The 16,417-nt window shown below is 47.9% G+C and overlaps 1 protein-coding gene across 4 annotated transcripts in view; it reads right to left on the reverse strand.

Moving 5' to 3' along the window:
- The window catches only part of LOC135375383 (THAP domain-containing protein 7-like), a 35,648-nt gene that overhangs the window by 8,493 nt on the left and 10,738 nt on the right, over positions 1 to 16,417 (reverse strand). For 2 of the 4 annotated variants that reach the window (XM_064608098.1, XM_064608099.1), the window contains exons 3-5: positions 11,951 to 12,025; positions 3,041 to 3,158; positions 2,230 to 2,312 (exon numbers count right to left, since the gene is read on the reverse strand). In XM_064608098.1, coding sequence (XP_064464168.1) covers positions 2,230 to 2,312; positions 3,041 to 3,158; positions 11,951 to 12,025 — 276 coding nt within the window. Of the gene's footprint in view, positions 1 to 2,229; positions 2,313 to 3,040; positions 3,159 to 5,474; positions 5,900 to 11,950; positions 12,026 to 16,417 lie in introns of those variants that run through there. The other 2 variants (XM_064608101.1, XM_064608100.1) reach the window with 2 other exon arrangements.

Here is a 16,417-nt window from a genome sequence, read left to right on the forward strand (position 1 = left end):
ACCCCTGCCATAGACGCTAATGCAATTTTGTGCTCGATTTAATGAAATACATTCGTTTGGTCGGCTCTATTTAATGAAGTCCCTGGGCAACGAAAGCCTTCTGCATGTGTCTTTCCCTTTCACCCCAAACAGGAGGAGGAGGAGGAGAGACCTTTCTCTCTCCACTGTCCTCGCACAAGTTTTTGTTGTGGTTTCGCTGCGTTGGTTACTGCGGTTGTCACAAGCTGTAGACAGGCAAGGAGCATGTATACACCATGACCTACTAGATTATAGTAGGTCATAGGTCATATCGTATGGAACCCCTCCCAGCGCTGCATTTGGAGGCTAGCGGTGGCGCCACTCCTCGGCCCAGTTATTGCTTCCTCAATATCTACAATACTTTGTATTCCAGCTTACCTTAGTATTTTTGTACAAGCGGTGCATGTCCCACGAGAGATGCTTTCTTCTGTAGCTGATTATCATCGTCATCATTCTACACGTTTTCACAGGAAATGTTGCTGTCGTCTGCTACGGTAATCGTGTGTCCGCCCTTCTGCGCATTCAAAATTCAAATTTCCATCGTCCAATCACGATGTACATCTCGTGGGCCGATGAATAGCGCCCCTAGCGGATCGTGTGGACAGGCTCCTTGTAGGGGATGCCGATTATGACACGATCATTATAATCTAGTAGGTCATGGTAGATACGCACGGTTGCCGGTAACCTTTGCAAAGCCTAATTCGCTTTCGTTGATGCCGATGACAGGAGATTGCGGTTGGAGCCTCTGACGTCGACACCAACAGTAATGATGCTGCAGCTGGTCAACGTTCCACTGGCGCACGCGTCAGCGTGGTACCGGTATGTATATACCGTGTGTCGGTATTCAACGGCGATCGATGTACACTCGTTCTTTCCGGAATTTTCTCTTTGTGCATTTGTCAGCCGTCATGAGTGCAAGTGGACCAACCGAGAAATATCGATACGCGAGCGTGCGGGAGAACCCCACGAAAGCATCACCCACAGCTGCGAACGTTTCAAGCGATATTGCACGTAAGTTACGTATCACCTAGAGTTGTGTCATAAATAAAACTTTATATATTGTGCCCTGCATAGCTTGGCGTCTGTTTTATGAGAATTACCATTTTTGCGGTACGCGCGGCTCAGGTGGTGGTGGCGACCATCTTTTTTTCACTCTGTGCATTCCATTTAATGAATTTCTCTATTTAACGAAGGAAAGAGCCAGCATTTACACATTCGTTATACAGAGGTTTAACTGTACTACAAAATCAGAAATTCCAACACTCAATGAACAGCATCCCCCGACAGAATTCACCGTACAAGGCTCCCTCACCCCAAACCAGGACTCATATGCGTACCTTGGCATCAACGTAAGAGATAACACAAATTGGTGTACCACAATATGAACATAGACTACGGACAAAGAGTAACGGGTTATCTAGGTGAGTTGCATTATGGAGCTTCAATCACACACAGGTAGTAAGGCAATTATGGAAAATGGTTGTGGTTCCTGCACTGACATATGCAAATGTGGTAATATGCATTGCAGCAGCTAAGAGGGAATTTCTGGGATGGAAGCAACGAGAAATAGGACGCGTGGCCCTTAGAGGCCGTAAATGGACACCAAATGAGGCTGTGTAATGGGTTGGTTTTTCATGCTTTCATGCAAAATACAGAAGCCGACACTGAAGATTTTTGTTTAAGTTTAATTTGTACAAGCTTTTGCGTGGAGGTCCACGCTTCCTCAGGTACAGGAAGCGTATGGTATGGTCGTTATTGTGTCGTTATGGTGTTAAGCGTACCTGAGGAAGCGTGGACCTCCACGCGAAAGCTTGTACAAATTAAACTTAAACAAAAATCTTCAGTGTCGGCTTCTGTATTTTGTTTATGTGATCTACAGGACTTGACTCCCCTCTTCGTATACGCATATGCTTTCATGCAAGAGAAACTGTCAGTAAGGTAATGCATGAAAGCAGATTAATAGATACGGAAGACCACAAATAATCTAAGACTACTCTCCTCATGGGAATTACGACCAGAAGGGACCTTTGGACCCGTAAGTCTCTCAGAGAGAAATCACATTCCTGTTATGCTACTAGGTCACGATGCACCGAAATTGAACACATTTTAGAAGTGTAAACCATCTTCAAGTGCACTGAGCAAACAACGGACATAGAGGGGTAGGCAGATACACCAGAAGGGACGAGGAAGCATTTAGGATTTCTAACTTACCGGCACGCTGACACTTTCGTGCTTGACCCTCCCTGCAAAGAGGCCCGCCAATGGTGTTGGTTCACGGTCCAGTAGAAGCATTACTGCAGTTCAAAATGAAACACACTTATCAATTTCAAGAGAGACTCTAGAGGCTGTCGCAAACAACGTAGAGCAAAATTTCCAGCATGTTTTTCCTCTCAAGGGGTTTGTCCCATAGCTGGTGGAATAACGACCATATCTAGTCTATTAATTAACTAGCTATAGTAGCAGTCAACTTAAGAAGGAAAAGAAATCTAGTCAGTCAAATACATATCCCGTTGGAGATAAGGGAAAGCAATAGGAGAAATACTGCAGTGCCACCACGCAGCGTAGTCTCAATATGGCAAGTCTTAACAGCCAATACAGAAGCAGAAAGCATGATGGGATAGATCGTCCAGCCATCCTATCTGCAGCGCAGTAATATTTTGAGATCTGACGGACTATATTTCTTTTCTTTCTCGCGCCGAACACGACTATAGTCAATTGCTCGACTCGTTAGTGAAATATTTAATTACCCAGTTAATTTGGTTAATAAAGATACAATAAACAAACCCTTCGTGTTTGTGTCTGTCCCTTCGTGTTCCCTAGTCTCGGGGTTTTTTACATTATGCATCATCTTCACCAGCTCGCTTGCTTCCTAGCCATTTTTTCAAACTTATCAAGTTAAATTACAAATCACTCGGCTACATGCTACAGCCAAACACCTAGCAGAAGGCTGGAATTTTCTTAGTCTGCGTTAGCTCGTGCACCCTGTATTGTACCATTATGTATTGTAACACCATGTACATACAGCGGGATGCTTCAGATGTCTGTGTGCTTTTGAAGCATCTGATCGGATATATTTGCGTGCCAACAGATCGTGCTTCGAGCCCGTCGTCTGCAGCTGGTGATGATACAGGCAGGCCGTTCTGCAACGAATAATGAAAAAGTCTTAAGGCGCGAGTGACGAAGCAGTGTTTGCCAAAGGTTAGCTGCCATTAGAACAGTCTGACATGACCCTGGACAATAAAGGGTGCTCCTTCATATCCAAATGAAACATAATGTGCAACATTAAGGGCATCACTGGCGACGGGCATGAAAATATGCGTGCAGAGAAAGTATATCCATTGAGGATACCAGATTCACTAAGTACGCTTCTTGTTTCCGCGCCACACGCACTTCAGCGCACGATGTCATCTACTGTGCAAGGGTGAAATGTCCCTTTCTCTTGCAAGCAGCTCATCAAGGTTCACAACCTTGAGCTCACCATGACATCCTCGGCACACCCTGGTGGGCAATACATGGATTATCGCGCAACAATCATATACATGCTTCTCTATCCCACAGCGATCATCCAGAAAGCCATCTTTAATCCTCAACTGCGGATGGTACAGGTGTGGTGTGGAAACAAGATGGCACTCCTGCTCCTGAGCGACTCGTAGCACGTGATCAAACCACTCCTTATACATCGCTGCTGCACAGGAGTTATCATGTTTGCAGATATTACTGGAAACCATGTAAATCATGCAACATTCATATGATCAACGAGCAATTCACGAAAAACAGCCTGCAAAAGCAAAACTCGAGACTAGTTCCGACACCATCGGATAAATACTGAACGATTTCATGATAAGGATATGTTTCTGGTGCGTCACTTCGGTACAAAGCTTTCAATCATATTGTTGTACTGTGTAATGAGGAAATGAACGTAAATTGCAGAGGCTGAACAAACAATTACAATCAACGCAATATTTAAGCCTCATCAACGATCGAGCAATGACAGGTCCTCTGATTGTGTCAGGTGTGATTTCACACTGCCATCTCTGTCTCATCTCATGTGAGCCCTATGTTTTCAGTGCTGTACTTTTCATCGAGGTCACTGTGACGCTCCTGTGACCGGTTCACTCCCTGGTTACAGCTTGCCTCAGTGAGGGCTAGGAGAGCGAAATCTCCCCCACCTCCATTGCCTGGAACGCAGTGCTTTGTGACGTAGCCCGGTTCCAGGGATACACGTGAGCACGTTCTTTCACGGAGCGTAATAATTGGAGAATATTCGTCGAGCTGTTTAAACAACAAACGATTAGCCAAGGTGGGCCAACAACCATGGATGAAACAAACACGTGAGCCTCCAACGCCCAGGATCAAGTAAATCAAACAGCTCAGAAAAGAGGTGCTGACGCCACGATCCGAAACTGGACCCTCCTGATACACCACAACGGGTGTAGTGGTAGCACATCTGAACGGAAATCAGAAAGGCCCAGGTTATACCAACACCTTTTTCCTCAGCTGTCCCATTTAAGTGCGGCTTCGCATTTCTGCCTCGAGAGTAGCTTCAGACTTTATGCCTCCCCGTGTACAGTCTTTGCAATTCAGCTGCAGACCTGTTTTGAAAAAATAATTACTATAGGAAGATCCTATAGAAATGCATTAGCATAAGCCTTTGGTTCCTTCTTTTGCTCTCATGTACTCGCTCTTTGCGTGCTGGAAAAAACTTTCCGGTCGTCATTGCGGCAAAGACGCCTGCACACGAAGCATTCAGACCCGAAGGGATTTTCAACCAGGGATTTCCCTACACCCCCCTCAGGGGGGGTGTACACCCTCCCTCCATTTTTGCAACACCCCCCTTAAATTTCTCAGGTGATCCCACCCAGCTCGGCCACCAGCACTTTCTGGCAGTGAGTCCGGCGAAGCGAATTACATCCTGTACTGTCAAACTTGGGTTGTACGACCACAGTCATGCAGATGATCGTACGACATATTTGTCCAAAATCATTTGAAAGTGACTGTGCAGTGCATATATTGCGCGTATGTACGAGCAAAAATGTGTGCGGGCACGCAAACTCAATGTGGATCATCGAGAGTCATTTGCGCCCAACTCAACCAAGCGAGGTATTCTAAGGTTTTCACCGTTGATTGCTAGGTGTTCGTTGACAAGATGGTAGTCTCTTATCTTTGTCGGCCGTGTGATTATGCATCTTGAGGTTGAGATGCCGTTCACAATGAATCTCTATTCTAATGTACTGTGTTCTAAAGTAATAACACGTACAAATAAACCGAGAAAAAGCTGCGCTGATATGTCACCGTTGTGCCACGATTATTTCCGTGTCTAAGAAAAATTCCGTAAGTGGAACCTTCACTAAGCATGACCCCCCCCCCCCCCCCAGTAGTGAATTTCTGGGGAAATCACTGTTTTCAACCAAGTGTTCTACGAACGCTTTTTTTTTTGCGCCGCCGCCGAAACGTACCCGTCGGCGTTCCCTCTCCGCCTGACGCTTAGCCCTCTTGGCTGCTGCCTCCGCCTCTCGAAGCCCTGGGTTCGCCTCCCGTCGAGCTCGTTTTGCCGCCGCTTCCATCGCGCGAACTTCGGCGTCTGCCCGACGCTTCTTGCGGCGCATTTCAGCGAGCCGCGCGAGTCGCTGCTTTCGTTCTTCCTCGGCCTCGATCGCGCGCTTTCGGCGTTGTGCCGCGGCGCCCGCAGACAGGCGTTGCTTTCGCTGCTCTTCGGTCTCGGCAGCGCGTCGCCGTCGATCGCATTCGGTTTTCTTCTGCCGCCTACTTGGCCCCGCACTCGTACTTGGTGCGCACTCCATCGTACAGTTCGAATTTCCCGCGTTGGCTTCCGCTCCGTGACGTATTTTCTCCCTTTCCCCCTAACTACCCTCCTCCTCCGTACTACACTACTTGTCTGCACGTATGTCGGCAGTTTTCCATCCTTCTAATGCTAACGCATTGAAACATATACGACTTGGCTTACGTATAGCTGCAACTCCAGAAACAATATGTGGTGTGGCTTCGGCAATTGTCACCGACGATGTCACTTTCGTCCGCCATGGCATATTCTATCACACTGTTCCTACGCTTGAAACTTCTTTTGCGAACGCTACACCTGCGTATTCGTTCTGTAGCCGTTGAAGCTAAGGTCGCGCACACCTCTGCAGGGCATCCAAGTTGTAGGGAAATCGATAGCGAACTGAGATCATCCGCAGTCACCAGCTTTCACTTGCCGCGATGAAGGTGACTGCATCTTTCGGAAACAGACGGCTCCACAGCTCGTTCAATCTAGAAGAATTTCTGCAGTCTTCGATGGCACAGCAAAGAGGCAACGACAGGATCGTGCTACACCGTATACCCCTGCGCGCAATGATAGGTTTCGATTATTTTAGACAACATTTGCGAGCGCTGGATGGATGGATGGATGGATGGTTTGGCACCCCTGGCGGGCCTCTTTGTAACGAGGGTCCAGCTCCGGCGGAGCGGACATGCAGTAAGAAATAAGAAGTTCACAAGACTACAAAGAATACACTGTTTCTTCCACTCAGTCTGCCTCTGTTGTCACAGTCTCTTGTCCGGTAGATCGTCGTGTCTTTTGAAACCAACTTCTTAGTCTTCTTTTCGTTTCCCTGACTTCCGTTTCCGGTTCGTCGCCGTCGTCTGCGGTGAAACCCAGTGCATTTTCGAGCGAGCACAATCGTCGAGTTCCCAACCCCTCACATTCGAGAATTACATGCCTAATATTTTCCGGTGCTTTATCCTTGCAGAGCTGACATCGTTCCTCTATGTCTTCGTACTTACTCGATGATACTTACATGATGCGATGTCGATGACGCTCGGGAGATGGGTCGTTGGACAAAGGCTGAACCTGACAAATGATACCGGATTTTTCTCGAAGCTGATACAGTAAGAACGATCATGAGATAAAAAGGGGAGTTTTAGTAGATCCGAAGCACTCTCCGAAAACATTATGACGAAGGCAGCTGCCAAATCAAGGGTAAAATCAAAGGCAAGCAATGTGATGTGAAAAAAAAAAAAAAAGAATTGCAGACGTTGCGATTTTCAGCAAAAGCTCATATTTTGCTGACGATGACGAAACGCCTGACATATGTCCTAACACTTTCCGAAACGGTCAAACGTTGTGATATGTTTACTGAATAGCAGGCACCAAGCGCGCTGTCGCGAGACTTTTGCGCGAACATATTTTGTGGCGCCAGCGTTTTTCCTTGCCTTGGCGGCCTCCCGGCGTCTTCTCAACTCGTTCTCGTGAGCTCGCACTGCCGGGTCCTGGCGTCGTATGCGCCGCAGCTCCGTCGCTCGCGCTGCAGCGCTAGAGTCGGCCGCTGCTCTCCTCCGTCGCGAGTTTTCCCGCTTGCAGGCCAGTTGTCGTTGTCGCATCTCTTCCTCTTCTTCCGGCGTCCGCACTGTCCTTGGGCGGCCCATCTCGTGATATAAAGCGCCTAGGCTTTTGTATCACGCGAGGCGCGAACAGATCTTTACCCTCTATGCCATCATTGGCATGCGAGAAAATGAGATGCGAGCAGCTGTTGCTCTCTCCCTCACTCCCCTTTCCACAGCTGCGCACGCACCTCCTCCTCCTCCTCCTCCTCCTCTCTGGCTCGGGGGTTTTGTCCCACAGACACGGTTGTTTCGTTGTTGTTTTTAGGCACTGTTGTTTGTTGTTTCGCCCAAGAAACGCCGGCCCGTTTTACCCTTTTTACCGGGGGTACAGCGCAAGTGACGAAATAGGTGCCTGACTAGGGTTGCCACCTTTCGGAGTGAAAAATACCGGCTGAGGGAGAGGAGGTGGAATAGAGGGAAATGAGGAAAGGCTCGTGGGAAAGGGAAAGTGGGTGAGGAACGTTCTAGCTGGCTCGACACAACCACCAACAGCTATGCACAACCACTGCTCTTGTACCCTCCGAACACAAGACGTAATGAATAACAATGATAATAATAATAACAATGAATAATAATAATAATGAATAACTAAGCAAACGACTGGTGACTGCGGAGTTTTGTCTGTACTCCAGATTTATTCAAGCTGTAGTGGAATGTTGAAGGAAAAACCCCGTAAAAGCCCTTATGAAAGGTATTGAGCCACAAATACCGGCAAAAGGCTGCCGGTATCACCTTCCTACCGGCAACCGACAGAGCGAGCAAATAACCGGCCGTGCCGGTATAATACCGGCCTGGTGGCAACCCTATGCCTGACCCGTGCAGCCACCACTCGGCTTGAAAAGAATATGACTGTCTGGACCGCGTTCCTGACCCAGCCTATGGTATCCTGAGACACCTGCCGCGTTTGTAAATGGATGCAGCACTGAAAACTACTTGATCCAAACTTCATGCTATGAGGAATGTTGCTAACGAGGCTTTCATTGTTTTGCAACACGCTACACACACGTTGCTATGGTGACCTAGCGACCGTGTCATATGGGCCCCTTCCCAGCGCTTACCTTGTTGTTTACCTCGTATTTTTGCTTTCCTTAGTATTTTTGTACAAGCGGTGGATGCCACACGAAAAACTAAAGTTGATTAGACTAATCAGTCTACGCGTTTTCACAGCTGTTGCTGTTGTCTGCTACGGTTGTCGTACGCCCGCCTCTACGCGTTCAAAATTCAAATTTCCATCGTCCAATCATGATGATGATCTTTCTGGCCAATGTGTAGCGCCTCTAGTGGACTGTGCAGGTGGGCTCCTCGCTATAATCTAGTCGGTCGTCATTGTAACACGCTTTTGGCACTCTCTGCAACGGCTTTCCAATTTTCGCCAAAACCCCAAACGTGCATTCGCTTTCAACCACCACGTTACTGGGCCCATCGTTTGCTCGACTTACTCGCTGCACCTATTCCGGACATTTATGTTCATTTACTTCAGCAAAACCCGAGTGAGCCCAAAGAAAAAAAAAAAAAAAATCCAATTACAGGACCAAGAAAGAACGACAATGCGCTTGCACAGTATCTATCGCTGCGTCGTCTGCTCCCGGTTGGTGCTCGTCGCAGGGCACTGTTTGTCAAATCTTTGTAACAAAAGACCCAGACTGTGTGCGTCTCACGGACAGACACACACGCACTTAGCCAGATTCTCTGTAGACATTACAATCACGTGCCATTCCACATTGTACATATGTTGCCTGAAGAAGCGCAGACTGTGTCACAAAGTTGTTCAATATGATTCACTCATGGTTAGGTTTACATTTTTTCACACCGGGGGCAAAACTAAAGCGCAGATAACCAGGTCCACAATCTGACCCTGGTGGTAAGGCGGTGTATAAGAGCCAATTCTCGTACTCCTTCGAGTCAGCTACGTCGCAACATATCCGCTCCAAGCACCTCTGAGCAACTAAACTAGAAATGGGACAAATCCAGAAATTTCCTGATTCCAAATCCAAGGTAGGTTCTGTGAATCCACGAATCCTCTCCTTAAAAAAAAAAAAAGAAAAAGAACAGAGTTTAAAAAGCCTGGGTAAAAAACGCTTGTACCGAAAAGTGGTTTGAAGCAGAACTCGATATTTTTGTTTAATGAGAAACAAATTACGTAATATTTCACTTTCAGGAGCACACGTACCTGTACACTTATTCCAAAACGTAATTTATTTAACGCGTTGTTCCTCGACTCCAGGAAAAACGTAAACTCTCGAGTCTGAATTCTTTCCGTAAAACTAAGAAACAATCGAAAGCAAGAACGTGTTACTTGTAAACTTGTAATGTAACAGTTCCTGCTTGAACTCTTTCAGTCCAGAGCAATGTAAACGCCCAGTGACCAATCAGGCCTTTGGTGGACTCCGAAAGAAACAAACAAATGTGGTTAGTGGATTCGAAACATTCGATTCACCATTTAGAGCACTGCCTAGGATTTGAGGGATTTGTCCCTAGAATAAAGAAACTTTCACAATCGATGGTTTCTCTGTTTGGTGCAGAAATGCTGCAAGTGGAACCTTGAAACAAATGCAAAGGTGCAGGGTTGCCAGCTGCACTCCTCCGGAAATAATTCGAGAAGCGCAAGCGGAAAGAAAGCAGTTGTTGCGTTTGTGTCGTTTCTCTGTTTCTGCACACGCTCGGGCCTCTTCACTATCAACTTCCTCCACCAACTTTCCCGTATCTACGCAATTTTATCTGACGCGAAGCAAGTTTTTTGGAACTGTTACCACGAACGTCTTTCGAGGGGAGTGCGACGTCGAGATTGCTCCGCATCACGGCGCTCACCAGTTGCAAGCCCGGGTTGAGCAATGGCCTGGCTACGTCTGTTAGTCTGCCGCAGTCGACTTTGATATCCGAGCTACTCCGCGGTTGACAGGCAAGCCTAGAAATTTCTCGGTCTCGGCCCGGGGGATAATGCGTGGAAGGCTGGGTTCAAGCCTGACTGAAGTATGCGGCCCGTGCTCGTCAGGGTTGCGGAGTTGGAATGATTCCGGAATCATTCCAGATTTAGCAGAGCTTGGAATGGAATTGGAATGGCGGAAACTGTCCTAGGAATGGAATGGTCTTGGGTGCCCAGGTGGCAGTTTTGGTTTCAACGTGCTGGTTTCTGCCCTGGCACCCTTTGCACCGCACCTGCGCATAGGGTTGCCACCTTTCGTAGTGAAAAATACCGGCTGAGGGAGAGGAGGTGGAATAGAGGGAAAGGAGGAAGTATTCGCGGGAAAGGGAAAGTGGGTGAGGGGTGGAGTGTATACAGAGAGAGAGAAAGAAGGAACCAGCGTACTCGCTCGAGACAACAATGATAATAATAATTAATAACTAAGAAAACGACTGGTGACTACGGAGTTGGGTCTGTGCTCCAAATTTATTCAAGCTGGAGTGGAATGTCGAAAGGAAAACCCCGTAAAAGCCCCTATGAAAGGTGTTGAGCCACAAATACCGGCAAAAGGCCGCCGGTATCATCTTCCTACCGGCAACCGGCAGAGCGAGCAAATAACCGGCCGTGCCGGTATAATACCGGCCTGGTGGCAACCCTACCTGCGCACGGTCAAGAATGAAATAACCTCGTCTTTGCGCTTTTTTCGTGCTAGGTAACGTCAATCTCCTCTGGCACTGCTGGACATGCCAGTATGGTTACCGGTCCCTTTCTTTTATTGAGGGAATTAACGGAATGGAATAGGGTTGCCAAGTCATTCCGGGAGTGGGAACTGACCATACCTTTTCATTCCGAGGAATTGAAAGGGATGGAATTATCGCAAATCTCCATTCCTCGCAATGGAATTGGAACGGAATGGGAGACCCCATTCCACAACTCTGGTGCTCATACTGGTTTCCTTCGGTATTGTTGCAAACCAACGAAAGACTCGTAATTGACACAGATTATGCAAACCAGCAAGCATGAATTCCACTTAATGCTGGTTGGAAGCAGCTGAATTTTTTGTTTTCAGGCCCTGTTATGGGTGCAAAGGTTAACGTGCCACGTGAAGTGAAAGAAAATAAAAAAAGGAATACATAGTACGAGAGAAGCGTGCGTAAAAATGTGTCGAATGTTGAAACATCTCCCGGCCCAGTACTAAATCGACAGGTGTTTTGAAATACGATTAGGATCCCTGAGCTCCAGCAAGAAAACTAATTGCACCATCCCACGAAAGGTACAGTATTCACTTGCTGCTCTACGTCACGGTAACAGGTTTAATGGGCCAAACAGGCTGAATGACATCGCCTGTCTTGAACGTAGCCTAAATTCAATTTCATTAAAAAAACGAGTGGCACGCACACTATTTAGAACTTCATAGCAATCCCTATCAGACAGAGAGGAGGAAGGGAGCTCAGATTTTAAAAATAAATAAATAAATAAAAATAAAAGAATGGGCAAGCTTCAATACGATGGCCTCGACAGGAAGGAGCACTGTCGGCAGAAACTGCGCGGTCTGTTCGGGGAAATTCCGCAGCCCCGTCAACGGGAACTGCCGAGAACGGAAAGATATACTTTTATCTCTATATGTAGAGAATAGATGACTCCTACCTTGGACAGCGCTGGAGATGAAGGCTGGGCATAGATGTGGTCCTGAAGGTACGCCAACAAACTTGACGTACCAGCCTGAAAATACATCGAAGAAATTGTTCACGTTCCTATCCTTTCCAGCTCGCACAGGAGCTTTCACGTGCTGCTGGATGGACCAAATTCGATAACGAAACCAGCAAAAGAAAGCTAAAGTCGACCCGCGTTTATCCGGATCCTGCAGTATCCAGACCAAAAAGCATGGGGATAGATTTCACTCCCACGTATTTCGCCCTCTTTTATCCGGACTTCAGCTTCTGGACTCGGACGAGAATTCTGGGGAACGGAAGTGACTACAGTCAACCCTCGATTTATGAACACCCTCGGTTCCCCGAAAAATCGTTAATAAATCGAGGGATTCATAAATCGAAAATTCCGTTAACTGAGTACTATCGAGCAAATGGAACAGTATTTCAGAGTTGGGATTGTGTTTATAATGCCATATATTGCGTAATTTTGCTTTTGACCATGCCTTCTGCTGTATCAATCTCACATAGAACAGACGTTAGCGCATTCACACTCTGTTTATTATGCAATACTAAATTGTTTCATTGGAAAGGAGAGATGTCACCACATTCGCACTGGACTGCTCTCGGATTTCCTCCGGGATTTTTAACCTCCGTTTACTAATCTCCGGGTGACAGCGACCACCTTATTCATCAACTGAGGTCAGGAACACTTGGTCGCACCTTGTGCGACCCCGGAAAACCCGTTTGTTGTTCGGATTTCGAGGGGTTAAGAACCGAGGGTGCAGTACCTGGAAAACGTTTTGTCCGTTCAGGCGTCATTCATAAGACCACGGAATTATCCATTTGAAGGTTTCTGTTGACCTCGGAACGATCCGTTCATAAATTGAGGGCAAAAACGCTGGGCAACTTCTAGTTGGATCCCAGAAATTCCGTTCATTATTCGAATATCGAGGTTCATAAAACGAGGGAAAATTGAATGGAAAAAGTTTGGTTCCTCGTGCTCGTGTTCATAAAACGAGGGAATTCATAAATCGAAGGTTCATAAATCGAGGGTTGACTGTAATACCCAGCAATCGGCTTCAGTTATCCGGTCATTGTCCAGGAAGGACCCTTGGCCCGCACCTAGTCAAGCGAGGTCCAGAACCCTGGTCATGGCCACCTTTTTACTGACACAGAGAGGGTGTTGCTAGGAAGAATTTTCTCCCTTTCCGACTTTGCACGTTACACAAAAGTAATCGACTGAGCAGTCTGGTCATTTCAGACTGAGAAGGTCCGCAACGAGGACCCCCGCGCTGCAATCACAGACGACGACATCTTCAGCGTCGTCACTTCCGACAGTGTTCGAGAAGAATCTCACAATGAAAGCCCGGACGCACCAGCTGCGACGCCAGAAAATGAGCGGGCGGCGCTGAGAACGGCGCCATTATGTCTCATGCAACGGAACAATATTTCACGAGTCAACGCCATTAGCAAAGATTTTACAAGAACTGGATGCATGTATCAGAATGAAACGGGTGACTGGATAGTTTTTAGCGTAATGGTCAATAAAGATGTGCTTTTAGGATCACTCTGGATTTTCGTGTTTCATTGTTCCGGTTCGCCCGCTATCCGGACATTCTCGCAGGAAAATGACGCCATCCGGATAAACGCGGGTCGGCTGTCAGGGCCGGTGCTAGGGGTGTGTGGGGCCTCGAGGCGAAGGCACATCGCGGGCCCTGTTTCGCACCAGCAGTGATGAAAAGATAAGAAACGATAAGACTTTTGCAGTCGGAGAGTTTAGCAGTACAGGAAATGGCAGCAGGAGAGAAGGGCGCAAAATCCTCGGTATAGCTCGCAGGGTTGGCGGATTTTTCTTAAAAGTGGGACTTTTTCTCCTCACATGACGAAATGGCACATAACACAATCTTCCCTCATTTGCGTGCGATTAAGCGCATACTCGATATTTTTAAAAAAGTAATCCCTGGTTGAGGGCTTCGTGTGCAGGGCTTAAAGGTACTATAAAGCAGTCGAGGTCGATCCTATGCAATCAGCATGACGTGAGAGTGCTAGGCTCAAAAGTTCAGCACAACAAGTAATAGGCGCGGGAGTTTACTCCAAGTATTTTTAATTGGTAAATAATAACGCAGTCAAGAACGTCGGGGCGACGCATGGTGGGAAGAAGTCCTCAATTTGTCAAGCAACCCTGTAAACAAGGAGACCGACAAACAGATGGCTTTCCTGTTGGGATTTTGAAATACTACCTTTTGAGAAAATGTAATTTGTGTGAAAGAAAATCAACAAAAGCCGAATCTTGCACTCAGTAGCGAAACGTCTATACCTGGGCCTTGTTTCAGCACCGTGGCGCTGCTATCGTACGTCGCTGTTTGGCCCAGAGTCGTGCGCATGAGACATTTTTGCCGCCGTACTTGGCGGAGTTGGCGTTTCGTCGGTCTGCTTCGCCACAGTGTTGCCAGTAGATTTAAATTTGCATTTTTTCGGGAGCTACGACGTCTATGTGAGAAAATTTTGCGGCATTTTACTCCTGAGGACGTACACAATTCGGGGCACACAAAACAATGGGTTGCACCTCGACTGCTTTATAGTACCTTTAAGGCCGCCGCCTTACACGCCTACCCCTATCGCCGGCCCTGTCGACTGTGTAAAAATTAACGCGAATCTTTCGCGCTATTTCACCAACAGCACTGGTTGCCGTCTTCCCCGTCGAATGCCACTCTCCCAACTGTACGGTGCAATCAGCAGTGGCACGAGTGACCTTCCGGCGGCGTTGCACCGCGACAGCTGCTGTCCGCTCGTGTACCTTACGAGCAATATCCGCCTCATTGGCCCGTCCATTGGGAGAACATGGATTGTCCACGGTGGGATCGCTTTGCGCCTTCTTAGCGGCGCGTTGTTGTCGCTTGAGAGCGGCGACGTTGGCGCGTTCCGCGGCCAACTCTTCGGCGGACGCTTCCGCGCGTTTCTTGGCGCGCCGCTCACGTTGCAACGCTGCCTTGCGGGCGCGCCTCGCAGCCACCTCCCGCGCCGACAACTGTCCTCGTTGCACCGCGGCAGTTGGAGTCCGCTCGTGTACCTCACGGGCAGTCTCGGCCGCATCGGTCCGTCGACTGGCAGTGCACGAATCGTCAACGTCCACGGCGACGGTGGTGTCACGCGCTCGTTGTTGTCGCTTGAGAGACGCGACGTCGGCGCGATCTACGGCAAACTCTTCAGCACGTTTAATGGCGCGTCGCTCACGTTGCAATGCTAACTTGCGTACGCCCCTCGCAGTGGCATCTCGCGCCGAACGACACCTTCGCAGCTGTGCACCGCAATCAGCGGCAGCGCGAACGACTCTTCGGCGACGGCGTTGCACAGCGACCGCGGTAGTCCGCTCGCGTACGACCTCGTCGGCACGTCGACTGGTGTATGGACCGCTTACGTCCATGGCTACGGTGGTATTGACCTACTGACGACGGTTTCTGTACTTTTCTTCGCGTCGTTCATTGTCGACGCGCTGAGACATTACAACGGCCACAACTCGCCCGAAACGAATGAGGCCGCCATTATACGTCCCAGCGTGGCCCGTTGCGTGTTACTTCAGCCCGCCAATTTTTACGGCAGAAAAGTTTTGAACCTAGTCTCCATGTCCGAACAAAATGTTTACAACAATGTTTTATAGCGTGTTTCACGCATCATCATCACTTTTTGGCCCCGTAATTAAACATTTTGGGCTATCGGCAACCTATCCAGCAGACTGCCCCGTCCTGTGGTTTCGGTTTCTCTTTCTGTGACAGTCGCATGCTCCTCAATGAAAAAATGGCTAGGAAGCAAGTAAGCTGGTGAAGACGATGCATGATGTAAAACCCCGAGACTAGGGAACAGGAAGGGACAGACACAAACATGTGTCGTGTTTGTGTCAATCCCTTCGTGTTCCCTAGTCTCGGGGTTTTACATCATGCAACATGCTCCTCGCCAAGGCAACTTTAACCGCTTTAATTTGTGGTTTAAACAAGCGTCGTCATGCACTGCAAATGCATCGTGAATACCTGTAATCAACCAAGCTTTCAGATTTTTATGAGTATGAGCACCTCTACACTTATTTAGGTACACATGCCTCAAGGTTCGTAATCAGGTTATAACTTGCTTAGTTTTACAAGTGTGGCACATTCAATTCGCTAGGTTTTTTCGTTCGTGTTAATATACAGGGTGGGTGCAGATAAAGTAGCCCCACATATTTGCACGTATGGCGTTCCCTGCTTACCGCATGAACTTCCGGTAGCGCGGGATAACGCATTTATCCGGTACAAACGCACAAAAATCGTAGTAACCCAACTTCACGTAACAAAAAAGTTATCCACGCAAACGTTGCTCTCCGTGCATCCCGATTTTCATATGCAAAAGTCAATATGGCGGTCACGGCACAGTTGCGTGTAGCTACCGCTAGGAGTACCAGATTTCGTTTTGTTTCTGTGTAGCTGGCACC

The sequence above is a fragment of the Ornithodoros turicata genome, unplaced genomic scaffold (assembly GCF_037126465.1).
Source record: "Ornithodoros turicata isolate Travis unplaced genomic scaffold, ASM3712646v1 ctg00000858.1, whole genome shotgun sequence".
In the NCBI taxonomy this organism is placed as follows: domain Eukaryota; kingdom Metazoa; phylum Arthropoda; class Arachnida; order Ixodida; family Argasidae; genus Ornithodoros; species Ornithodoros turicata.